The sequence below is a fragment of the Ammospiza nelsoni genome, chromosome 4, assembly GCF_027579445.1.
Source record: "Ammospiza nelsoni isolate bAmmNel1 chromosome 4, bAmmNel1.pri, whole genome shotgun sequence".
Classification (NCBI taxonomy): domain Eukaryota; kingdom Metazoa; phylum Chordata; class Aves; order Passeriformes; family Passerellidae; genus Ammospiza; species Ammospiza nelsoni.
In genome coordinates, this window is record NC_080636.1 from 23,523,600 (window position 1) to 23,549,377 (window position 25,778).

Genomic DNA, 25,778 nt, shown 5'->3' on the forward strand with positions numbered 1-25,778 from the left:
TCACCTGGAAGGGAGGAGGTGTTGACACAGCTGGTATTACAGCTGCGGCTGCGGCCGCTGCGGCAGCTGCTGCACTAGCTGGGTCCTGCTGGACAGCTATGGGGTTGATGATGTGCTCAACAGTGTGGATTTTGCCATCTTCCATCATCTTGGCTGGTGGTGCGGCCTGAAACATGGAGTACTGGGCACCAATGGCAGGGATGGCCACTAGGAGAGACCAGACATATCAGATACACTGGGAAAGAGTTTCCAGGACCTCCTGTCAAAGACTCTCCCCCGCAGCTGTGCCAACTCTCCAGCTGTGATCCTGTGCTGCTCTCATCAGGGCAGGTAGCCTTTTGTGCAGGCAGGGGACCTGGGGCATCTCTTCCCTCCCATGCATGGGAGCACCATAGCTGATGCACAGTGACAGGCTCAGTGCTGCTTGGTCCAGCATTTTCCCCCATGCTCCTGCCATGAGTATCCTAGGGCCAGTCCTCCTGGGGAGTGGGAGCTGTGACCCAGATTTACACAACCCCTTCTGACCACTGCTGTCCTTCTCTCTGGCTGAGAGTGGCCTGATCACAGGCAGTAAGAGTGTGTAATGTCCCAGTGAGTCCCTGCTCCAGCTCTTGACATCAAGGAATATGTAGCTGCCATAGGAAGAGCTGCTCCAGGACAGAAAGTTGTGGTTTATACTGCAGAAGTTACAGGCAGCAATGGGTCTGCTTTACATGCCATCCTGTGGCCAACCCTGTGAAAATATCAGCTCTGTTACCAGCATTTCCCAGGACTACCTTGGCTAAATATGTTTTATCCCATCTGTTTGCTACTGGAGTGCTGTGTCCAGTTCTGGAGCCCCCAATATAAGAAGGAAGTGAACCTGTTGGAGCAGGTTCAGAAGATGTTAAACAAGAGGGAGCACCTCTGCTGTTAAGTCAAACTGGAAGAGTTGGGGTTGTTTAGCCTGGAGAAAAGATGTCTTCGGGATAAAGACCTCTGCTGGAGTTTTTCAGTACTTAAAGGGGTCCTACAAGAAAGACTTTATGGTAAGGCCTGTAGTGATAGGACAAGGGGTAACAGGGTTAAACTGAAAAAGGGTTGGACATAAGAAAGAAATACTCTATTATGAAGGTGACGAGACACTGGACTGGTTGTCCAGAGAAGTTTTGTGTGGTTCATTATTGGAAGTGTTCAAGTTCAGGTTGGATGGGTCTTTGAGCAACCTGATCTAGTTTAAGACATGTCTGCCCATGACAGGGACATTGGATTAGATGATCTTTAAAGTCCCTTCCAATGGAAACCATTCTATGGTGCTGTGATTTCCATCATTGCCTCATATTGCACACTTCAGCATTCAGCTTGTTAGCTTTTTAGCAGTAAGGCTATTCACAAGGAAAACAAAGAAATCCATAAATAATAGATGATGGACTAAGAGATGGCATTGGCATTTATGGGAGGTGCAGCCACTAAGCCAGAAATGAACCCTATGTACACAGGTTTATTTCTGTGCAATGGAACTTTGCAATGTTAAAGTGTGCAGTTATGCCTGGTGGAAGGAGGTGACAGAAAGCACTGCTTTTGCTCTGATGCTGGAGACTGCAACAAGGAAGCTGCTCAGATATCTTTCAGGCAGAAATGTGCTCTCCACCAGTGGACTATCACTGTTTCCTCAAGCAGAGACCCCCAACACATGAGGTTTTCCAGTTCTCCTTTTACACAGAGTCCACCTGGTCAGGTCAAACCGGTTTTGTCTCTGGTTTAAATATCCTGGATAATTTCTCACCAAGGCGAAGAGCTCACGTGCTCCATTCTCACATGCAATAACTTCTGGCAGAAAAACCATAGCAGGTATCTGGGGTACTGGGGTGACCTCCCAGGAGTATTCCAACTATTTGCAGAGAAATGAGCTTTAAGGTTGGTCTAAACAGTAGGCAGGAAACTTTGCAGTCAGTACATTTCTACTCCTCTGCTCTGGTAATGTGCTTTCAAAGTCATACCCTCTTAATAACAGAGGTAACTCTTGTGTGAGGTACCTCTTATTAGATCAGCTGATGTGACTGGGGAAAACAGACCAGGTGCTGCTGTGCTCAGAGGCTGTGCTGAAACCATAAAACAGGGGAAGGTCTGATAAAAAACCCTGAATTTTAACATGCTTCAAGTGTAGAAACACTTTGGCTTGAGCTTCAAGCTTTTGTTTGGCAGTCAAATGAAATATAGACACCACTAACATGCATGCATTTCCAAGCTCACTTTTCAAGCATCCTTTAGTAATACCTGGAATTCCTAAAGTATCTTTGCAAACACACGTAGCAGTAATATTTTCTGGTGGCGGGTGGGTAGTTTTCTCAGGAAGTCTGATCTTTCTCCAACTCTAATCTTAACAGCCTTCCTTTGTCTCTAGACTTCTGATATTACCTCATCCAGTTGTTATGAGGAACTCTTCACAGACTTCATTAGATGCAAGCTGTAATTTTCACTGACATAAATGAAATATGTTTTGGGAAACCACAGTAGCTCTATTATTAAGCAATCTTGCCATTTACAGTTTACTTGGAAAGAAAAATGAAGGAGAAGACATCAGGACTTCAGGATGGGGTCCCCATCCCCTTCATGGACCTTCTTCCTTAGGCTACTTTTCCAAATAAAAATCTTTCCAAACAGGATCTTGAGGAATTGCAGAGCTTCAGATTTCCTCTTGTTCACTTGGGAATGACAAGGGCTGGGCACTCAGCTGGCAAAGCAGCGGAAGGAGGCAATCCCTGTCCCAGCCCTTGGACTGGCCCATCAGAGCCCAGCAGAGATGAGAGCACTCCTGTAGGCACTGCACAGCTGCAAAGATGGACCTGAGGGCTCCCTGCCTTGCTCCTTCCCCATGCCACTGATGGAGATGGAGGAGCTTGCCTCACCCAGGGACTTTCCTGCAATGGGAAAGCCCCAGATCCTTTTCTCAGCCTCATACCACTGGAGCAAGATGGACTAAACAGGGCAGGGCTCCAGCCTGGCTGGAAATCTAGGATAGGCATCTCCCAGGGTGAAACTAGCATTGAAGACCTTAAAAGAGAGATTGATCTTAGTCACCATGTTCTGGTTTCCAGGACTAGAAGGAGAGGAAAGTCTGCTTCCTCCTAAACAAATGCAAAAGGGGAGAGGAGGAGTGGGAGTTGCTTTAGTCCTTTTTACTTTGGTCTGAAGAACTCCCAGATATCTGTGTCCCCTATCCTGCTGTGTGCCTCTTGTGTGAAGAAAGTCTGGCCAGGACCAGGAGGCACTCAGCACAAGGGAGCACTGAGCCCCAGCCCTGGAGCCACCCCCATTGCTGCAGTTGCAGTTGTGGACTGGCCCTGGAGGGGTTCTCACATGCCTGAGACAGGGCTTGGAGTGGGGGCCTGCCCACCACCCCTGCTTTACTCCCCTCATTACACATACTAACCTGCACCAGGCTTAATGGCCACTGGATTGACTGCAGGTAACTCCAAGTTGGGAACCAGTTCGAATCCTTTCTCTTGCTGCTTTCCTTTGCCTTCATGGTACCTGCTGTAGATTCCACGGCCGGCGGAGTATCCCCCCAGGTAGGACCCCCTGGGACCCGGAGCTCTGTTGCCAGCTGCGCCTCGCCCTCTGCCTCGTATGCTGCCTGCTTATGATAACAACACAGAAGATGGTGAGTAATGGACAGCGACAGCCCTGTGGGGAGCACGAGTGACCCCAGGCTGAAACCTGGAGGCTTGCACTCAGAAATGTGGCTGCTTAAGTCAGCATGGTTGAGTCTTAGTGACCCTGCTTAGGGAAACAGAGGTGCCTAAGAAGTATCCAGTAAGCCTATGCTTGTTTAGCTTTTGATGTTTGTGAGCATATATTAACTGCTCATTTATATTGATGGAACTCTTGTAGTGAGTGTTACAGGTTCAATGCAGTCAGTAGAGAGTGAGAGGATCCTCTGGCTGATTTCTATGCATTAGGAAGAGCTTCTGCTTTCAGATGTCCTCCAGAGAAGACCAAACTTGTCAACCGGCTGCAATGGGACTCTGCCAAGATGGCACAGCATCACACCTGCCCTTTAATCAACTTTGTCCCATGACTGCATATATTTTCACTTACATTGTTGAATTGTTTTCTCTGCTATTTTATTAGGTGTATATAACCCATTTCCAATAATATTGCCTTTATTCATCTTAGTGACTACACATCTGTTCTGACAGTACTTTGAACACTGCAGTATAGATTTACTTTATGATGACCTAATTGAATATTTAGTCTGTTACTCAACTCTGCCATAGTTCATTGCAAGTACAAACCTGGAAATTGAGAAGAAGCTGAAATTCTTGAACGATTACGGTTAAAAATACTTCTCGGTTTATGTGGGAGCTTTAAGAATATATTTATGCTAAATTGCTTCTTCTATGGAAATACACATCAAATGTCAGGAAACTCTAATTCCTGTAAGTACAGGATAATTGTAATTATAATACCAGTTATAGCTGTTAGGTTTTTTTTTAAGAATAAGTGATTTTTGGTTAATTTTTAATGACTATAACAGATAACTAATTAAGGTATATATAATAAAATAATTTTTTTTTCACTCATGTGATTCCTTCTGCTTGTAGTTCTCAAATGACTTTATGAAGGAACATTACTGTTATTTTAATGTGGAAGGTAAATGACACCTAGAGAGCTCCTAACTAAGGCTTTCCCTCACTCCTTCCTTTTGGATAGGTCACCATACCCACGCCTCCAGAGCACTCTGCCGTAGGATGCAGCTCTTTGAAAGGAGACATCAGACAATGGAATCCTTAGACTTGCTCAGACTTAATACATTGCTCATAAAACCCAGATCCATCTGTTCGCCATCTCATGCTTGGTTTTTACCTGCTCTTAACCCCATATTTGATATCTCTCTCATACTATCTTGCACATTTGCAATTATTTATAGATATATACATTTTATGTAGTCATAAACTAAAGTAAGACCCAACAGAAATATGACAAAAAGGCCTATACAAGAGTATTAAGAAAAATTGCGTAGTACTAGCTGTCCTTTGGCTGAGGCAGACCTCTGGCATCAGCCTAAGATCAAAGCTGCCCATCACATCTCCTAATTGTGCTTACTAACCTTTCACAAAGTAATCTCTGTTGGGCCCGATCAAGGCATTGTATGGATATCCATAGTATGCCAGTGTATATGGATCACAAGAGTAAACATAGTTAGGTTGCTGCGTTACTTCGGAGGTTGCTGCAGCCCCTCCTTTTGCTGCTTTCTGGTAGCGAGTGTACTGCTCCTTGTCTACAGGCTTGGCCAAGGTAACCTCCAGGCACGAGCCCTCTAGTTCAACACCATTGAGGTTGTTCATGGCATGAATGGCATCTTCCCTGGTTGTAAAGTGCACAAAGGCGTAATCACGGATTTTTTTCACTCTCTCTACACAGCCAGGGTTAAACTGACCGAACACCTTTTTAATGGTGTCCTCTGTGGTCTCAATCATTAAATTCCTCACATATAAGATTTTAACAGTCTCCATGACATCTTCATCCACATCTATCTCTGGTTCTGCCCAGTCAACAGCAATTTGATGTCCCCACAGCTGGATCCTTCCTGGCATGAGTTTTCTCCTGGCCATGGCTGCTGCTCGATGGCTTTCATACTCCACAAAGGCAAAGCCTCTGTTCTTCATCTTGTCTGCGGCGCTGGCATACACGATGACATCCAGCACGCCTTCTGTCACCTTGGCAATCTCTTCCAGGATCTCCTCTCTCTTCTTCATCTTGGGAATGCCTCCGATGAAGAGCCGGCAGTTATCCACGCTGCAGCAGACCCCCAGCAGCCTGCCGGGGCGGATTTCGTAGTTGTTCAGCTCCCTGACGGCGCGCTTCGCCTCATGCTTCTGGGTGTACATCACGAAGGCGTAGCCACGGTTCTTCCCATCGAAGTCCATCATTAGGCGCATCTCGTAGATGCGGCCCACAGACTCGAACACGGGGACCAGCTCATCCTCGTAGACGTCGCGGGGGATTTTGCCCACGAAGACTTCGCAGCCCCGCGGCGGGTGCAGGCCCTCCCAGCCGGGAGGAGGCCCTCCGTACTTGCGCTGCCCGTTCTCCTGGATCATGCTGTACCCAGTGCGGGCCATGAGGGCCAGCAGAGCCGCCTCGTTGGGGGCACCGGCAACGCCTTCGGGCACTTTTGTGGTGGCCACATTAGTGGAATCATTGCTCATCCTTGCAGTGGAATCCTCAGCGGTCATGGTGTCAAACTCATTCACAGCGTGATAAAACCTGGCCAAATGAAGAAGGAGGACACTCGTTAAAAGCTATTAGCTACCATGAGAATTTCACCTCTCTTTTATTTTCCTGTGGTTGTTCTGCAAGTTTGTTTTTCAAACTGGGACTAAGACTGCAGAAAAACAGAGTAAGAAGTCACACCAGCCTGAAGAATGTTACTGCAGGAACAGCACATCCTGGACATAGGCAAAGCTCCTCTTTGAGGGAATGGTCGAGGATCACCTGCTCACACATCCCAGGCATCAAGAGCTGCTGTCACAGGACACCAAAGGCACATGAATGGATGCCATCAAGTACCTCAAAATCTCAAGACATCTTTGAAATGGTAAGAAGGAGATTGCACAGAATTGGGAGAGAAAAGATACTGACAGGAAGACAGAGGTACCCTACAGAGCCTTCTCTTCCCTCTCAGTCACTCATCAGTTAATCCATTTACTGCTGAATAGCACAAGCACCAGGTGCCATATTCCATGGTGAAAGGTGGCAAATGCATGAGAAGCACCAGACAGCTTCCATTTGATAACAAACCCCTTGCTCCTCTAGACCTCTGCAGTAACTGTCAAGTAGGAAATAGAAAATACACTTTAGCAGTGGGGGTGGGGGACAATTTGTGTTCTTTTTGTGCAAAGAGTGATCTGACAAGTTTCTGAGTTGCCTACTGCGTGTGTTACAATGTCTGAGGTGTTTGTCTCTTCCATTATTACAGCAGGACTTGACAAAAGCTGAAGAGAATCACTCCTTTATGAGAGGCTGTGCTTTAAACCAAGCATGGCACTGCAAGCCTGCAAGAGGAAGGTAAATCACAGAAACCTTATTCTGCATTTGAACAGAGGCAGAGAGCAGGAAGTGAAGACATACAGGAAATGACCATGCTAACAACCAAAACTGCAAGACAGGGAACTTTCTTTCTGAGCACAATTAAATAAGACACCTTGGACTCTGAGAGTAGTTAGTTCATCGACTTTTAAAACTGCAGTGGTCCACCAGACAATTTAATACAAGTGATTGTATATGATATGGACCATTACATTTTAGTGTTATTTGCACATTAGGTGCTATAGCATTTATCTCAGTAAATTGTATTTTCCACAAGGACCTTGGCTGTAAGTAATCAGAGAGCTGTGGACCACACATCCCTGTATGGCTTGTTTGCTAACCACTCCCTCATACAAGTAAGTGTGCAATATTTCTCACGAGAATTTCTCTGGCTTTTGTTTCCAGACAGGATTAGATAGACTAAGCAGTCTTTCAAGACCTCTGCTTATGCCTTCTAGTGATATTTAAGTCACTGAATCACAACACAAGTCTGTCTTTCGAATAGAACTTGCAGGCTAAGCTCACAATTAGTCACTTGCACCCAAAATTACTGGGTTTTGGTCTTTTGACAGTTCTCTAGAGCTTCAGCCTCTTTCACATTTGCTATATACAGGGATGAGGATCATCCCTCTTTCTTCTCCCCACGTCTGTCTTGCCAAAGCCTGCTTCTTCACACCTTCTCACTGGCAAGTCACATGTAGTTGGGGAGAGTTTTTTCAATTCTAACCTCAAATCCTCTATAGAAGCACCACGTGCTCTGGTTATGTCCCATGTAGCAGGCATGACTTGTGTTTACTACTCTGAATGCCACAACCTTGCATTCAGCCCTATCCCAACTGCATTTCGAATAGATCCCACCTATTGAATGTTACACTATTGGCTCCTTCCCATGGTGTTCTACAACTCCATCAGTCTTTCCTTCACTGATTTATTTGTCATGACTTGCATTCATCACCAGTCTGTTGATGGAACTGTCAAAATACACTCACCCTTGTAGGACACTGCAAACCGCTGTAAGAAATGTTCCCAATATATAGGTTTGACAGGATTATTTTTTATTTTAAATAAAAAAGGATGAAGCTTCAGAGAGATTTATTTATTCTATACAGTTTTCTTATTCAGTGAGACATAGGTTTCTCTCTGTCCCATAATTGCATTGGTGACCACCAAGGAAGATTTTTCATTAGTGCAGCAAGCCCAAGTTCACAAAAATATCAGCACAAATTTTAGGCACCAAAGTCTGATTTATATGGTTCACAAAATCTATTAAAATCCTAGTAACTTCAGCACCTCAGATTGTTTTCAGTAAAGCTCCTGAGCTGTCCAGAGCTGTGCTGGTCTATACCCAGAGGTGCCTCTGCACAAGCCAGGGCAAACACTGTTGAGCCTGGTTCAACTCTTAAATGTATTTGGGATTAAGAAACCAGACCTCTGAGCTTTGGTCTGTGGTAATACCTGATCCTGCACGTGATTTTGGCTATGAGTGTTGCATGCTGATGCTTCTGAGCCATTTTAATTTAAGAATATGGAGAGCAGAGGAGAAGATAAAGAAAGTGGAGAGCAATAAAAGTGATGCTGATGCTCAGGCAATACTTTACTAAACATGATTCCTTTGAAGCCAGATCTGTCATGAATAGCTTCTTGAACTGTTGATACACATTTCTCTCAGATTCAAACATCACCCTTTAACAGTTATTTAACAGACACCCTTTAACACACATTTTAATTTTATTCCTGGGAATTATTTGAAATAATTAAGAACTTAAGATAGAGTAAAACATCTTCATTTTTCACTTGATAGTTTGGTCCTAGAAGTGTAACTTCACCTTTCTTGGAATAAAAGCACAGCTGGTTATACAAACACTTTGGTGGGAAATAATCATTACCTTTACATGAGCCACCTGTTGGCAAGTCAAGTACTTATCACCCCAAGTTTGGCTAAGTTTAAAAATTACCAATTCCATTCAAACCACCTGTTTCAGGTCAACTCACAAAATAGGTCTCCATATCTCTGTTATCTGCAGGGCTCTGTGTCTGGGGCTATAGTCTGGAAAGCTGCAGATGGCTACTGGGTTTGTGAGGGGAGTTGAAACAATCTCCCCTGAGCCCCAGAAACCAGTTGGTAATTCAATGGCCATGCAGGTGATTGCATGTTCTCCAGCATTTTGCATTGCACCAGCAAGATGATTTCTCATATTGCAAGTTGTACCTGAAGCTGCTTCTAAGTGCTGCTGGCCACCTTTGCTGCAGACACTGCCACACACCATTTGTGATAGTGCATCATTAAAAATTCCTTATGAACCTAAAATGCATTTATCCCTATGTAATTTGTTTTGAATCAAGATTCATGATCAAATGTGGTTTGGGTTTTTTTTCCTGTGCAGCTACATAGAGCTGGGTTTCATAAGTAAGTCCTACCTAAGAAAGTTATAATGCCCATATAGCCCTAATTTTTGTAACTAAATACACACTTAACAACTTGTTCATTCATTGTCGTGCTACACAATCAACACCTTGACTAAGTTCATATAATCAACACCTTGATAAATGTTACCAGAACATTTATCATCACTGATCACCTGTAGCTTGATGAGAAAATGCACAGCCTGTCTGGTCTGAGTGCTTTTCTCTTCTGCTGCTACTGCCTTTAAAAATGGGCTACCAACACAATTTAACCCTTTTCAGACTAAAATGCAATCCCTCTCAAGAAAACAGTTTTTGAAAATACCAGCTTCCAAAGTGTTCAAACCTGCTTGTGCATTTTTTAAGTCAACAGTAAACTGATCATGAAAACCTGCTACCCTGTGTTGTGGGTCTACACAAGGCACGGGCTGGTAATATGGGTCTAGTGGCCTTAATAAAGACAAACTGATTTCCAGCACCCAATAAGTGAGATTAGTGCTAGAAAAGGCAAAAATTTAATCTCCATTAAATTACAGTGTCTTGTGAAATATAAGTGCTTGGTTTCTAGACTCTGAGGAGGAAGGCACATCTGATCTTGATAACATAGATTCAAAAAAAGAGAGACAGGTACATACATTTTTAACAAGAAAGGTTGTGTTTTGGAGACAGCAAAGTTTTAAATGACTCACTATCAGGACTGAGACAAGTCCTTGGCTTCTTTTTAGAAAAAGGTAAATCCTGCTTGATTGTTCACACCAGATGTTGTTAGATGGACGCTAACATCTGCCAGCCTACCAGGAGTGAGGCTTACCAGCCTCTCAGGAGTGAGGCATGAGTCCTCTGTTCCAAGGACTTCTTGCACAGGTGAACTAGCAGACATACATGTTGCACTGAAACCATTCAAATTTCACTTCACCTTGCTTGAGAAACTCCTCTGCTGCCAGTAGGAAGACTGTAAATAAGTGTTGCCCTAAACATGAATTACCTTCTCTTTAAAGGCACTTACATCCCACATCCCAGAATATTAAATGGCAAGCTTACTGCGTTGGTAGTGACTGACCTAAAGCATACTGTAGGCAGGCTGATTAACTGAGGTAGGTATTTTATTAAGTAGAAATACCACACCTTGATCAACAACAATGCAGGGCCAGATGGTGATGTCCCTTGTCCCAGGGCAAAGGCAGCTTGGGGCCCCATCAGGAAAGCAATGCCCAAAGTCCACAAAGGAACTTATCCCTGGGTTAGTCCAGCACTGGGCAGTGCCCTGTGAAGTTAGGCAGACACGTTCTCCTCTGTTGATCCTAGTGTGGTCAAACAGGCTTTTACAAACACAGGGACACAGCCAGTGTCCTTGTGGCAGTAACTGTGTGTCCACCTCACTCACCTGATCCTAGAAAATGAGGTTGTTTATGTCTGGACTTAATTCACCCCCCCCCAGTTTTGTGTTACATGGGTTTAGTGGCATCATCTGTGGGTGACACAACTGCTGGCAGTCCCAAAGCCTGGGGACAGGTGCCAGCATCACCACAGGCAACAGGAGAGACCAGGGAGATGTGCTGTCTCTGTGATAACTGTCTAGGGGAGGCATGGGGACACCTGTGCCCCACCTGCAGACCCTGTACTGCACAAACTCCCACTGAGCTGACAGGGTGTGTCCTCATGGACTCTGCACAGCTACTGCTTCCTTCAAGAAACTGCCACAGCTTTGCATTTTAAACCACAGAGGGAAAGACAGTTGCTGAAATTTCAAATACACCCAGTTGACAGAGGAAAATAACAGCTACTGGCTTAAATGTGACCTTCCTGGTATTTTACTTGAAATAATGAGGGAAAATGTTGATCCTGATGATGATGATGATAGGGAGCAGCTCTAAAAGCATGGCTGTCATTAAAGTTCTTTATTTTCAAATCCTGACTCTATTCCCATGACAACTTTATATTCATAAAATGCATACAAAACCAACAGCTTACTAAGAACAACTGTGTAATTTTATCACAAACATCAGACACCCCAGAAATGCTCCTGCTGAAAACAGTTTGCCTGTTTAGAGATCTATTGGCTGAACAGAAAAATTCAACAGCCTCATCAATTCTAAATAAGGTAGTGACTTGTGCATTGCTTCAAGTGTCCTGTGCAAGTTACCTCCCTGCTTAAAGATGATTACAGTATCATTATACCTCACTTTGCTCTTTCTTGACAAGACTGTCACTCTTTTCCTCCTCATTAATTTCAAAAATGAGCTGAACAAAGCAGATGTCTTTTTTGCCAAAGCTGACCCATGGCATGCCCAGCTGCAGGATCTGGGGCCAGTGGGGATCAACAGGAACTGGATCACACTTGGTTTCCTACTTTCTGCCATTAATGAAATTCAGGTGTCCAAAGCTGAAATTTGTGAAATTTGGGTCAGTGCAACAGAGCGCAGCATTTCAGTACAGCTTTTTGGCCAAGGCCCTTTTCTGAAGGTCTTTTAGGCAGGAAAGCAAAGGTTGGATGGGATGGATGATGCCTTCACCCTTTTACAAAAAAGCCATACCTGAGCCAACAGGCCATGACAATGTCTGCAGTATGTCAGACACATCTTTACCTGCAGCTGAACTGGGTGAAGAAGTTGTTGCAGGCTAGGTGAAACATTTTGAAAAGGTGAATTTTCACAATCTGTATCATTTTGGCAAAACTCAGTGGAAAAAGTGGTGAACTGAGTCAGCAGACCTGAAGGGCAGGAACAACGGCTGGCGAGAGGCTTGATGAGTAGCTTGTGATGAACGGCTTGGAAGAAAGTAACCTCAGAGATCATTGACAATGACATGTCTGTCTGCTGTGCAATTTATCCTCCTGCCAGCCCTGCTAAAGGACTGCTTATTCTCATCATCATCATCTGCATGCCTCAACTGGGTCATTGAACTTGTCCCTCTCCAGCCAGGGTCAGGAACGTTTTGACTCAGGTGCTGCACAAACACAATGAGATGTGCACGGAGCAACATTTGCTGCACCACGTATTTCCCACGAATGTTCAGACAAGAACATGCACAAGCAGAGGCTCTCTGCCCACTAGAAGTATTATGCTTAAATATAGAGAACAACAATGCCTGAGAGGTAGGATAAACCAGACTATTAAATCCTGAGGCTAGCTGCTGAAATTAGGACAAAAGGAAACAGCCACAAGTTGCACCAGGGAAGGAAAGATTTCTTCATTGAAAGGGCTGTAAGCATTGGAACAGGCTGCTCAGGGAAGTGCTTAAATACCAACTCCAGAGGTATGTAAAAGATACGCAGATGTGGCACTTAGGGACCTGGTTTAGTGGTGGGCTTTGCAGTGTTCAGCTAATGGTTGATTTCAACCATCTTAGAGGTCTTTTCCAACTCAAAGGTTCTATGATTTTACGAAATTCCCACTTCTACTATGGTGACAATTAGCATTCTAATCTAGAGCCTATCAACAGAGTTCTGATTGATTGCAAGAGTTTGTATTTCATGCTTAAAGTTCAGTTTTATTGTGGTCAGTTAGTTATGTTCACTTTGTATGGGGCAAGTTAATGCTCAAGGCCTGAAGAGCAGTCGTCAGGGTGGATTTACTGCAGGGAGGGCCTGTGCATGGTTTTTAGTTGCTTAAATTTGTCTTAAGTGGCTAAACATGTTTAAAATTGTTTGTTCCATTTAAAACTCACCAAAATCTGTTGACTGTGACTTCTGATTGTATGAGGTTCAAAGAAAGAAACAGAAAATAAAGTGTGATATTCTGACAGTACTCACACGTAGCATGACTCCCCTGACATCAGTTACAAGACTCTAATGGCTGCAAGAGGGATATATTTAAGATAGGGATGAGCACTACAGAAAATCCTGTTTTAAAGGTCTTGCAGAGACAGGTTATATTCTCCAGGCACCAATCAAAAGCAATGTATTTGGCTTTAAAAATTGTAACAAAATTACTAGAAATCTGTTCTTTTACTTCTTGCTTCTTTTTAGTAGGAAAACACCTGAAATTATTCTGTAAATTAATATCCTGGAATTTCCAAAGTTAAAACTTGAATGCTAATCAGATAATTCAACAAGGAATTTGTACAGTCAACAATTGGCTACAGCTTCAAACTAGGATTTGAAGGTTAAACTTCTTATTTTCACCTTTATCATTAGAAAAATAACAATTAAGGATCTAATTCCCCTAACCTTGTTATATCAGTTCCCATGGTGTATTAATCTGGCCTCACAGAAATTTATGTACAATTTAAAAAATGGAGCTAAAATTATGATTCCCATACAAAATAAAGGCACCTTGTGTTGTGCAAACATCCTGCCTATCCTGTTACCAACTCTCTCTGCATCTTTCTATGGTGTATTTAATCTTGTGTGTGATCCACTTGCATTTTATGTAAGCACTATCCATGCCTAGCAGTGAACATTCCCAGGAGGAAGGTCCCTCAATGACCTGACCCCTGCTTAAAAACTGCAAAAATTATATTCAATGAGATATGAGTAATAAGTTTGGGTAAGCAAAACCTAGTCCCCCCTTATTTTATAATGCACTTTTCTGCAAGTCATTCAGAACTTTGTCCAACAAGTTGTGTAACCCCTGTGTTATCCTGTTTGCCCCAGCTCCATCTTTTACCCACTCCATTTGACACTAATTCATAACTCTCCCCTATTTGGATAGGAGTTGTTACTGGCTGAGGCTGAAGTTATTACCCTGCAATGTTTTGAAGCCACATGTTGAGGAAGGCTGAGAAGATGAGACATGGTTTGTGTAATCATTTTATCAGTGGTCTAAATCAGGGAACAGCACAACCATCCCCTTCTCCCCAAATTCCCATATTTCAATCTAGTCAATAAAGTCCATCATTACCATGATCAGACAGGAAAATGCGTGATATATAAATTTCAGTGTACTCTTTCCTATTCTGGATAAGCTGTACTTGATGGGAAACTTTTTGCAGCATTTCTTTACCAAAAATGAAATTCAGCACTGATCTCTGCAGAAATGCTGATACGGGTTAGTGTGTCCTCCTCATTAACTATCTGCATTAGAAAGCATTCTGCTTGGAAAGGGAGAAAGTTTCATTCAGGATCGACTCGAAGCTTGCAAGCTTTTGCCATAAGAAGGACAGGAGAAGCAATGTTCTGCAACTGAAAAACAAAACCACAACTAGACTCATCTGTTAATCATTACATGGGAAAGATAACACATTCACTTATTTTGCTTTTTGTTCTTCTGAAGAAAAATCTTATATATGAACACAGTGATTTAGTTCAATAATTGAAAATGTCTGTCAAAGTCTTTGCTGAACTCTGTGGTAAAGGAATTTATAACATAGTATCTATCTGTCTGTCTACCTAAATATTACATTAGTATGTTCCACTCTGCAGTGCTATCAATAGTATCTTAAAAAGTTCATCATCTGCAGCTTTTCTGATCAAACTTTTTCCTCTAACTCTCCTGGAGATTTCAGAGTGAAACATAACACATTCTGCCTGTTCATATAAAGTCTACTTGCTTATCAAATTTACTACAATAAAAATAGCCTCAGAATTTTGAGTTTACCCTAATCCCAGGCACTACTTTCATTGCAACACTCTAAGCTCTGTGTATACCACGTGAGATCTGCAACAACAGGGGCCCAACCTGCAGCCCTGCTTTCAGCAGGAGGCAAAGATTCCAGGAAAAGCTGAAAGTGGCTCAACATGTTCCCTCCCCCTCAGGTCACCGAAATGAAAATCAACATAAGGCAAACCACAGTTGGGATGTGAATATGTGAATGTTCACTGCTGAAAGTACATTAAACTCAAAGCATTTGGCTTAGTCAGTGGCTGGGATTTCGTCCTTTTTTTTTCCTTTGTGCACTGACATTTGACCCTTTTTATAATATGCACCTTGCACTGCTGAAACCCAGTTAGTTATTAATTAAACGGTGGTACCAATGGCTGACTTGTGCCTATCACCATTTTAACTGCCTGTGCACAGGAGTGGGGGCTGGAAGGCAATCGTCAGTCCTGTGAAATTCTGTCATATCGGCAGAAAGGAGCTGCAAAGTGCAGCAATTTGTACCTGACCTCTGAGCTAAGGAGTTTGTATAGACCTTTGAACGTTGGGTTGGAGAATTGAGAAACAAGATTTACAAGTACAAGGAAGAGATTTTCAGCACTTGTTACTCGTGCCCAGTGTTAATATTATAAATTTAAAAAAATGTTTAACCAAGGCAGGAAATCCCTCAGAGGGCAACTCTCCCGTGCTGGGTTAATTCAAGACAATTTAAGTCTACTGAAATTGCAGCTCACTTGGAAATATCTATGGTTTTGAAATGAAATTTCTGTTCACTCCAAAAAAGGACTGGGGTTTGAGACACATATTATTTGAAATTAACCTTTTGCTGACCTTAAGTGAGATTATTTCTCTTTTAATTAGAAGCTGAAGAAAGAAGACAAGGATCGTTTGATTCAATAAATTTTTTTCAGCAAAGACTGGAGGTAAAATGCAGAATTGAATGGAAATCATTAAAAAGACTAGCAAAATCTTTGTTAATTTTATTTTTATGCAACATATTAGCTAAACTTGATTATACAGTGCAAATCTGTATGAGAACCCATGGAAAAATAATCAGACCAACAACATTACAACAAGTTCCTGACAGACAGTCATGTGGCCTTGCCTTGACAAACAAGGAGGGCACGTTTCGATGTCCCATTGGATTAACCATGTTAATTTAATTAGAAACCTCTCTCAACTCTTACACACACTGGCAGGGTCTTTGGTGCAACACCATCAGCTAGCACCAACTGCAGACTGCATTGGGTGTGAAGGCCTTCAGAGATAACACTGAAAAGGATGTCCTTTCTGCAACCCAGTCTGCCAGGCCATGGAGCACTGCAGGGCACAGCATTTGCCGTGACATCCCTCAAAGGTTCTGAGCACAGGCTGTCCCCCATGGCAAGCCTGGATGTGCAGGGGCAGTGGGGGTGCTTTACAGATACATTGTGAATCATGGTTTCAATCCCACCTAGCTCAGGACAGGACAACATCATGCACAGCTGCTGCATCTGGTCCACATGTAAACTGACATTTTTGTCATTGGCTTTAATTGAACCTTACTTTCAGCAATTGCATTTATTCTTTTCCTGGTTTAAGTTCAAACTTCGCTATTGTTATCAGCACTGACCCCAATAAAGCAATAAATTAATAATGAAATAAATAAGGGTGAACAGATTAGCGTCATGTGTCCAATGTCACATACAAGTCTTACACATCTCACATGCTGCTTAAGTAGAATATGAATATCAAAGCTGACTTTCTGTAATGCTTTCAAATTTTCAGTATGCACATTGAGCTATAAAGATTCATTTGTATTAATAATACTTGCAGATATACCCTGTTTACTTAAACCTTCCTAGCCACCTTCAATTTACAAACCCCAAATTCTTCACCAAAACCTGATAATCCACTTTTAAAGCTTTATTTTTTATGTCAAGCTCTTGAAAAAGCAGAACAAAATACCAGGCAGCACAGACAATGGCAGAGACAGACTGACTGAAAACACAATGTCAAGCAGTTGCAATTGGCTACCTTTTGCTTCCTTAATTTAAGATAGCAGAAAAGATATCTCAGAACCATGATTTTGTTTTCTTCTGTCTAAAATATCCATGGCTTAGTGTTCATTGTTCTGACTTTTTTTTTGGTATTTGCTATGCAAATTCTTTTAGATATTCACATGTTGATCTCACAGCTCAGTCTCACAAGCAGTTGCTTAATTCTCAAACAACCCCTTAGGACCCTCTAAAGGATGGCAAACCCCTGAACCCAAACCTTGATGATGACATAGTTTTGGTCTCAACCCCCTGATAAATGAAAGCCAGATGAAAAGCCCTGCAGAGCAAACAAGATTTCCCTTACCTCTCCGCTCCTGCGATCGAAGTGCAACAGGTTAAGGGGACTCGCGCCTTTGCCCGAGCAACCTTTCTTCCTAATGGCAAGAGCTGTGCAACCTGGTTATAGAGTTTATGCATCTCTTTATTGGCCAGCGAGCGTTAGCCATTTAAATTCCTTGGGAGTCATTTGTTAAGGGCTCTTAGGCTGAGGCTAAGTGGGTGGGACGGGAGGGAGAGGGGATGTTAGTGCTGCCAGACGCGGCGAGCTCTCCGAAGTGGTTTGAAGATTAATAGAAAACTATCTGCAATGACGGGATCTTTGGGGGGAGGGCTGGGTCCAACCTTCAGGGAAGCATAGGAACGAGAAATTGTAACATTTTCACAGGTAAAAAGAGTTTGAAGAGAAAGATTTCATTCAAAATTCAAAACTTGGAAAAAAAGGAGTGAAACATGTACAAACAACTCCTTCCTAGCACAAGGCGTTGTGCAAATAGCTTGGGTTACTCACGACAGATAAGATAAGAAAAGGGCATATTTTGCTTGACTGCATGAGGCTTTTTCAGTGAAATATTTCTTTTTCTTCATGTATGTCTGGTAAAATTATTTCAGGGTGCGCTGAATCAATTTACCTTTGGTTGTAGGAAAAACAAAGGGTCTGCAGCTCCTGCAGTCAGAAGCAGATTTACTGAACATGTCGGCGGTGGGACGGTAGGAATAACTCAGCCTGTGCTGTGTACCCGACATGCACTGTGTCAGCAGTAAACACGGAAACTCCAACGTGTTTGCTCAAAAGGAAAAAAAGCACCTGGTGCAGAAGTAAAAGCACAGGGGTGGTAAAACATGATTCATGACAGTAGAAATGGTCTGTACATAACAACGGAGCATTAGGCCCTGGGAGCACTTAGGCAAAGCAAACAACACACCTTCTCGAGCAGCCAAGAGGAGGAACTGCTCCCAAACACTCTCTGGATGATAGATTTGCCCAGTTGGCAAGCAGTGTGCACAGCCAGCCGGTGGGAGAAGAGGGAGCAGGGCAAACCTTGGGAGATGGCTCATTTCTGGGAAAGGAGACAGCCTGGAGAAGGTGGGAAGCAAACAGCATATTGCAGTAGCAAAACAACTACAGTCTTTAGTCCTTTCCCAGGTGTTTTTTACAGGCATAACCATTTCTTTCTTCTTTCTCTGCTTTTTTACTGTTTTTTCCTACCCTGAAAAGAAAGCCTGATCCAAACCTCCATCCAAAGCACACAAGCAACAACCTCAGGTCATCCACATGTGCAAGGAAAAGTGTCTTAAGCTCTCAGTGACAAATCATAAATACAAGTATATTCTGCGGAATCGGTTTGTTTGAGATGGTCCTACATAATAATTTATTCTTGTCCTCTGAGTCCTTTAGTCTGGGCATGTAAAACTTAAGAAATAACCTCAAATTGCCAAGTCAGAGGCTGGTCAATAGGGAAGAGGGGTAAGGGAGTCAGTGGGGTGTAGAGATAAGCACTCTAATACTGGACGGCTCCAAGTTAGAAGAATGTGGAGGGTGGCAAAGACTGGCAAAAGAAGCATCTTTGTGGTGGTTTCTGAAAGCAAACAGGAAGGAGAACTGTTCTACTTACACTGCAAACCAATGGGTGATTACAATCACTCTGTTCTGGATTTTTATTCTTGTTTATCCACTGTGCTGGGCTGTGGTGTGTTAGGCACTGTACAAACACACCTGGAGCCTGGATCCTGGTCCCAGAGTGCTGGCAGCCCAAGTCTACTGTGCAAGTCTTTCATCTTCAGAATTCATCCCTGCAAATGTTAAGCTGTAAGAGCTGCAGAGAAGCAGGTACTGCCCTGCAGGCAGGGAAGCTGCAGCATGGAAATTTAAATGGTTTACCCAAGACTATGGAAAAAATCAGTGTCAAAACTGGGGCAAAAAATCTAGGAGATTCTGCCAAAATAAGATCCATGCCTTAATGCCACTGATCTCCACAGGAAAGTGAATAAAAGTGAATCAGCAGTTATGAATTTGCAAAACTCCAAATTAATTTATTTTTAAAATTCAGTATCATTCTCTTACTTCATATTTTTCTGTTGGAAAAAAAATCAAACTTACAGCTAAAAATATTGTCAAGTGAATTCTATCAGCTACAATTGTATGTGTACTTGAATGCCCAGAGAAGAGTCCTCTGATGTAAGTGAGAAAGCACTGATGCTAGTGAGTTGATGGGCTCATTTTCAGAAGGCTGTTCAAGGCTGTGTCAATTAGGATCATGTTGGGAGGCCTCTCAAACCCATGGCTTTCATTTCATATGTTCACTTTTAGCTGCATCCTGTTGTTAGTTTCCAAGTTATTTTCCCGTTATTGTTTAAAGCAATGATCATCAACAGATCATCTACTGCAGGGTATTCTGAGGTGTTGCCATTCCCAGTGGCAGAATTTAAAAATGTACTAGCTTTTCCTGCAGGCTGTGCTTTTATAAGAAACCTCAGAAGTTAGGGCAGAACTCTGCAGTGTGTCTCCCAGCTTTCCCTGACATTAGACACCTGGTTTCCTTTGACTTCAAAACCACTGTGTTCACAGTGATTGCACAACTCTTCATGTACCTCTTTATGATGGCACGTAAGGAACAGTGGAAAGTGTTAAGGGCAGAGCCATGCAAGCAGCAGGAGAATGGATTGTATGTACACCACATGCTCCTCTCTTCATACAGCATCCACTGCTCTGGGCTAAAAATATAAGCACTTCTTTCCTAATGTACAGCTGCCTACAATGAACAAAACCCACCCACTGTTACAATAATAACATATATATTTAGTTGTTTTGTCATTTTAATTATTGACAGTGAAGCAGGGGCTAAATCCTAAGAGATGTGAAACGAAAACTGTCCAGACCAGTCCATGCCCATGTTTCCCTTAAACCTTCCATTGCCTTTTATTCTTTCCTGTAGAGGGATTGAAGGTGAAAGATTTTTCCTAAATAATTATTCTCCTGAACACAGTGATAGAAAAGAAATGTAAAGGAAAAAAAAATGATATTCATTGGAATATGGTAATGCCTGTGAATGGGGATCTTCTCCCTGATGCAGAAAAGACTTCCAACAAGTTGGTGTGCTCCCCTCAGCTGTCTCTCTTCTGCAAGTACACACATAAACTGGCCTTTACAGATGGAGTGCACTGGGCTCCTCAGTGTGATGTTGTCTAATGAAGCATTGAATCTGCCTCTGAGATTTTTAGAAAGATCAAACCCAAATGCTTTGGGAGATCCAGAGGCTGAGCATAGGCTTACAATGTCTGGATGTCATTGTCCAGATAAGAGTGAGTGGTTTTGATGATTATGGTAGTAAATAGGTTTTGAGGAGATATTTCGTTATGGAAATTTAGCATTATGTAACAGTGCAGACATATGAGCAAGTGAAAAAAGAAGGGAGAGTAAGGAGTGAGCAGTGGGTTGGCCTTTATGATTTTATTTGCTCTTCAAAAACTGCTGAGAGACTGCAGTAGGAAGAGAAGGGAATGTACCGAGTGAAATATTTCACTGAAAGGGCACATGAATGTAAGAGTGACTGGCAAGGTCTCTAATCTCAGTCTCAGAAAGTCTTGATCACTATATTCACACATAAACCCAGAATCAGTCACAATACAGCTGCAAAAATTGGGATCTCATAATGTAACAAACAGCCTTTTCCTTTTCTATAATTTCCTTCTCTCTTTAACAAAGCCACTCTGTATTTGGTGAAACAGGTTCCCACATGTTTATAGAACAATTTTATTGCCTATTTGAATGTTTAAAGGGACAACATCACTTTATGTAAATTAATAACGTTATTTTACACGCGTTCTTATACAATGTGAGTTAATACAGCAGATTTTGTCATTTCCTGACTTCCCTAACCTATTGCAGACCAAAATCTGGGAAGATCCTTCAGAGAACATAAAGTCTGTAACAGGCACAGCTTTCCAAGTTCTCTCACACCCAAGCTGCTTCTATGCATAACCTATGTCAATGTTTTAACCCTTACCTTGCCACATCACAGAGAATTACCCTTTGAAAGATGGACTCCCATCTGCTCCCAGCAGCCACATGCCTTATCCCACTAAGGAGATGACAAAGTCACAGCCCTGAAGGTGGAGTACCAACAGAGGGAAATTTGGCCAAGGACACCTTGTGCTTTCCCATTTTGTTTTTTAGTCTTGGGCTTTTCTAGCTCATGGGCAGTAGGATTTGCTCTGATAACCTTTCTGGTCACTAGGCAAAGGTTTTGTTCTGTTTTTAGCAAAAATTTATTTTATTGTCATTCTGCAATGAAAGTCAGCACAGAGGATTGCTGCAACAGTCAGGCTCAGTTTCCCCATGTAGAATTTTGTGCTTTCATTTAAACTTGAAAGCAGGCTTTAGGTTCAAAAATATAAGACAGATACTGAATAAACCCACAGAGTGTAACAGCTTTTTAATTAGCACACAAAACAGGAGGAAACTGGCAAAACACAAAGTAGGTTTTTTGTTTTTATATAGCCATAGTCATTACATTTCTGTGGCATGTTTGCTTTCCATTCAAATAAATACAGGGTGGGTTCTGCATAGACATATCTACAAGGGAGGTTAATACAATAATTGCCTTTCAGTCCTAGGGTAAATAAAACACTCCATAGGAAAAAGGTTTGCCCTTGCTAGGCTGATGTGGCTGCACCAGACCACTCTTTCACACCACAGCTAAACTGGTGCTGTCTGCACAGGGTCCATCTCCATCCTTACTGCAGCCTCTGCCGGGGCTGCCACAAGGGTTTGTGCAGCTGCACCACCACCCACCCACACCACCTGAGCACGTGTGCTGGCAGAGGGGTAAAACAGGGTGGGACCTGTCCCTCTGCCAGCACTGCTGGCTTAATGCATTTATCAAGTCACCAGCATTGAGCAAATTCATGGGAAAACAGGGGAAGGGTTTCTTTTAAAACCTGCTGAATCAAGTTTCACAGCTCCTCCTCTGAGGAGGCCAATGAGATTCCACAGTGAGGTAAATGACAACCTTTCTGTAACACCAAGGAGCTCACTGAATAATCCAGGGAGACCAGAAGGTAGAATAGTAAAGTGCAACTCTTTATTAGTCTTTATGCAGCTGGGGAATTTTATTGAGGGGCTGAAGGTCCTGGAGGAACCAAGGAAGGAGGGGCAGCACAGCAGCGTGAGCTCAATAGGTCACCAAAAGGTACCCAATGGCCACCTCCTGTGGCTAGCAGGGATGTCCAACCAGCACAAGCCAACCGTGTACCAACCAATTTTGATAATTAAAAAGTTACTGGCAAACAATATTCTTGCTGGTTCCTTGCAGGGCTTTTTGCAAAGAAAACCACAGGGTTATGTGATACATGTTCACAAGAAGGAGAATAAAGACCTCCAAACATAGATTTACAGGAGCTTTCAGAATCAGGGTATGAAAATGAGTGTGGTTAGCACACACAGTCTCTTCTAAGAATTGTTCTGCTTTTTTACAGCTCACAGTAGAATATAAGGATATTAAGGGAAAAACTCTTCCTCCAGCCAACAGGCATCATCTTTGGTCAGGGCATGAGCTTTTCTATTTTCATTCCTAATGTCTTATTGAAAATTAAGCAATAAAAATCACATGGAAATTGTGTGTAAAAAGAGGTTATCCAATAAGGAGACTGATAGAGTTTCCTTTAGGAAGGCAAATTTATTTTTCTGCCTCCCAGTAACATGGAGGAAAAGTTTAGACTACAGGAGACTGAATGATCTGCTGGGGAATTTAAAATATCCATTAACTCCAGCATCTCTAATATTGTATTTTATTACATGTCCACAACTTCCATTTTTCAGAAAACTGGTTTACTATCAGGATTAGAAAAAGCAGCTTTTGGTGATGTTGGCAGAGTCTGCACGGGCGTGCACAGCAAAGGCACCTTTACCAGAGAAGTCTGTGTTGAGCAGGCTGCGATGGGACTTCACAAGAAAGGGATTTGCTGTGACTCAGTCACCCATCAGTGGTGGGTGCTGCCATGAGACCAGAGTGGGGTCACATCTCTTGACCCATGGCACGGCAGATTTTGGCCATGTGGTCCAGCACAGATTTACCCATGCTGTCACATGCCTTGCCTAAGCTCAGCCCAGCACTGGCTCCTCCTCTGCCAGCCTGTGCATCCTGTCTGCTCCTCTCCACTGCTGACCTCCCCTAGGGCAGGCAGGACTGGGGCTGCAAACCTCTCTCCAGCTCAGCTTTCTTCTCTGCAGCCAGCATCGCACCAGAAACGAGCTGCAGGCATGCTGCTCCTGAGCCACTCTTTGGGGTGACTTGAGCTGGGTTGCCAGTCTGAGGTGTGCTTCTGCAGAGTAGGAAACAGGATGGATTTGCCTCAAATGTTATCTACAGCGCAGGCAAGTGCTAGAGCTACATCTATCCCCAGCCACCTGCTTGGCACACAAAGAGAAGGGGAACATGAGCGACTCTTGACAGAAACTTTGCAACCTTGTGGTAAACGTGCTCACCTTAATGAAACATGCTTAAATAGTAAAAGGGCACTTTCACCTCTGCAGCTGCACCTGGTGTGGGACCCTCAGGCATCATCCCCTGACTGCCAGAGCTGCCCAGGTCACCCTGTGGGGTACAGCCAGCCTAATTAAACTTGAAAGTGCTCAAAGGCTGTGTTAATGGGCAGCTCTCCATAACCACAGTGAGGTGATTTTTTTACAGAACTACAATTCTGCTATAAAATGCTTCTTTCTCAAAGAAAAATCTTTGAGTGCTGGTGACATACCTCAATTGGTATTTGACAAGATAAACCAGGAAAAGTGTCTGGTTTCAAGGACCATAATAGCTGAAATAGTTAGGAATAAAAAGAATGGTCTGAATGGCTGTAATTATTAAATCCACTAGCCAAGTTGCTCTTTCCCTTTCTCAGCAAAGAAAATATCTCTACAATGACCCAGGATCTGCCACTCTTGAGCCATTGACAACAGGAGATATATCTCATTCAGGAAGAACCTAAGTCCCATACCTCCTATCTCTAGGAGAAGGTTTGTATTTTCAAGAGGACGTTTCCAAACGGGCAGTAAGACTTAAGTCAGATCTGGAAGCTACATGAAATGGTCCCGAGACAGGGAGACACTTTTACTTTGGTTAAATGAGGGGCTGTAGCCACAAAATGAAATGTTTTGTGCAGTATCTGCACTCTCAGCTCTGCTGTGTTTCTCACATTTCTTCTCTGCTCCAGGATGGATGCAGACACTTGGACTGCCCAAGCTAGACCCTGTGGTTGAGGCCACCTTGTTCTGGGGGGAAGGAGAAGGCTTCATCTAAAAGGTTGTCTGCTGTGCCGTCTTTGGGTTCAGGGAACACACCCCAGCATGTTTTATTTGTTAGGAGAGATATAACCCATGTGATCAACTGCTCTGCTGTGGGGCAGAAATAATGCTCACCATGCACCTGAGATATGAGCTGTTTGCAAGGATGCATCTGCAGTTAAGCTGGAAGTTGCAGCTTGTGACAAATGGCAATCAATATGCAGAGATACTCCATTTCTTTGGAAAAAAAAATTAAAAATCTTCTCAGGAATTTTAAAAGGTCAGTGACTTTGTCCTTCCTAAAAATAAGCAAGACAAACTCACTCCTAAAGGAAGCACATTTAATTGGTGGGAATATTTATAGGTTACATCTTCAAAGTAACCATTTTTCCAAATATCCAGGAGCTGCAACTGTCTCTATGCAAGCTAAAATGGTTGAAATGTGACCTTTGCATGGCTGTGTGCTGTCCTCAGAGAACTAAAGGAGGTAGGCAGAGACTTAAGCATGAGGACATTGCCCTTCCTGCTGCCTCACCAGTGAGTATTCCATAAGATTAGCACAGAATGTCTGAATATGAATAGATAATATATTGCAATCTAGCACATAGATTAATGTGCCAACCACCAGGTTGTCATCTGTACAAATACTCAGACTTTCATGTCACTTCTGAGGTCTGAATTTTCTATCTGTAGGAAAAAATATTTGTTCTGTTTATATTTAGAGGTATATGAAGAGGTGGTTGAAATTTTGTTGATGTATTACATTTATTTGAATGAAACCAATACACTCTTGGTGCCACATCATCATGCTTGACATGAACAATGTCATATCAGGACTTCAACTTGACTTCTCGTATGTTTCATGGTATGAAACTGGTGGTATGTAAAAGAGAGCACATTCCAGAAAAAGCAAATAAAGCTATCAGGTGGTGGTGAAGTTTGTCTTGTTCTAATCTCTGGCCTTCGAAAAGTGAAGCAAAATTATTTTCTGAAGATGTACCACAAGACCACTGAAGAATAGTAAGGTTATTCTGAGGCTTTAAACTGTTTTTCTTTGGAAACTCTCAATTCTTTTGGGACCAATTATTGCTAGAAATTAAATCTAAGTGTATTAAAATTGCCTTGATGATGCCAACAAAAGAAATGTCTTTATGCAGTTACTGTGTT

At 42.7% G+C, this 25,778-nt stretch overlaps 1 protein-coding gene across 3 annotated transcripts in view; it reads right to left on the reverse strand.

Annotated features, from left to right (window-relative positions):
* RBM47 (RNA binding motif protein 47) overlaps positions 1-25,778 on the reverse strand; it is a 74,589-nt gene that overhangs the window by 3,196 nt on the left and 45,615 nt on the right. For 2 of the 3 annotated variants that reach the window (XM_059470664.1, XM_059470666.1), the window contains exons 2-4: positions 5,093-6,252; positions 3,413-3,619; positions 5-207 (exon numbers count right to left, since the gene is read on the reverse strand). In XM_059470664.1, the coding sequence (XP_059326647.1) occupies positions 5-207; positions 3,413-3,619; positions 5,093-6,252 (1,570 nt within the window). The remainder of the gene's footprint in view (positions 1-4; positions 208-3,412; positions 3,620-5,092; positions 6,253-25,778) is intronic. The other variant, XM_059470665.1, reaches the window with a different exon arrangement.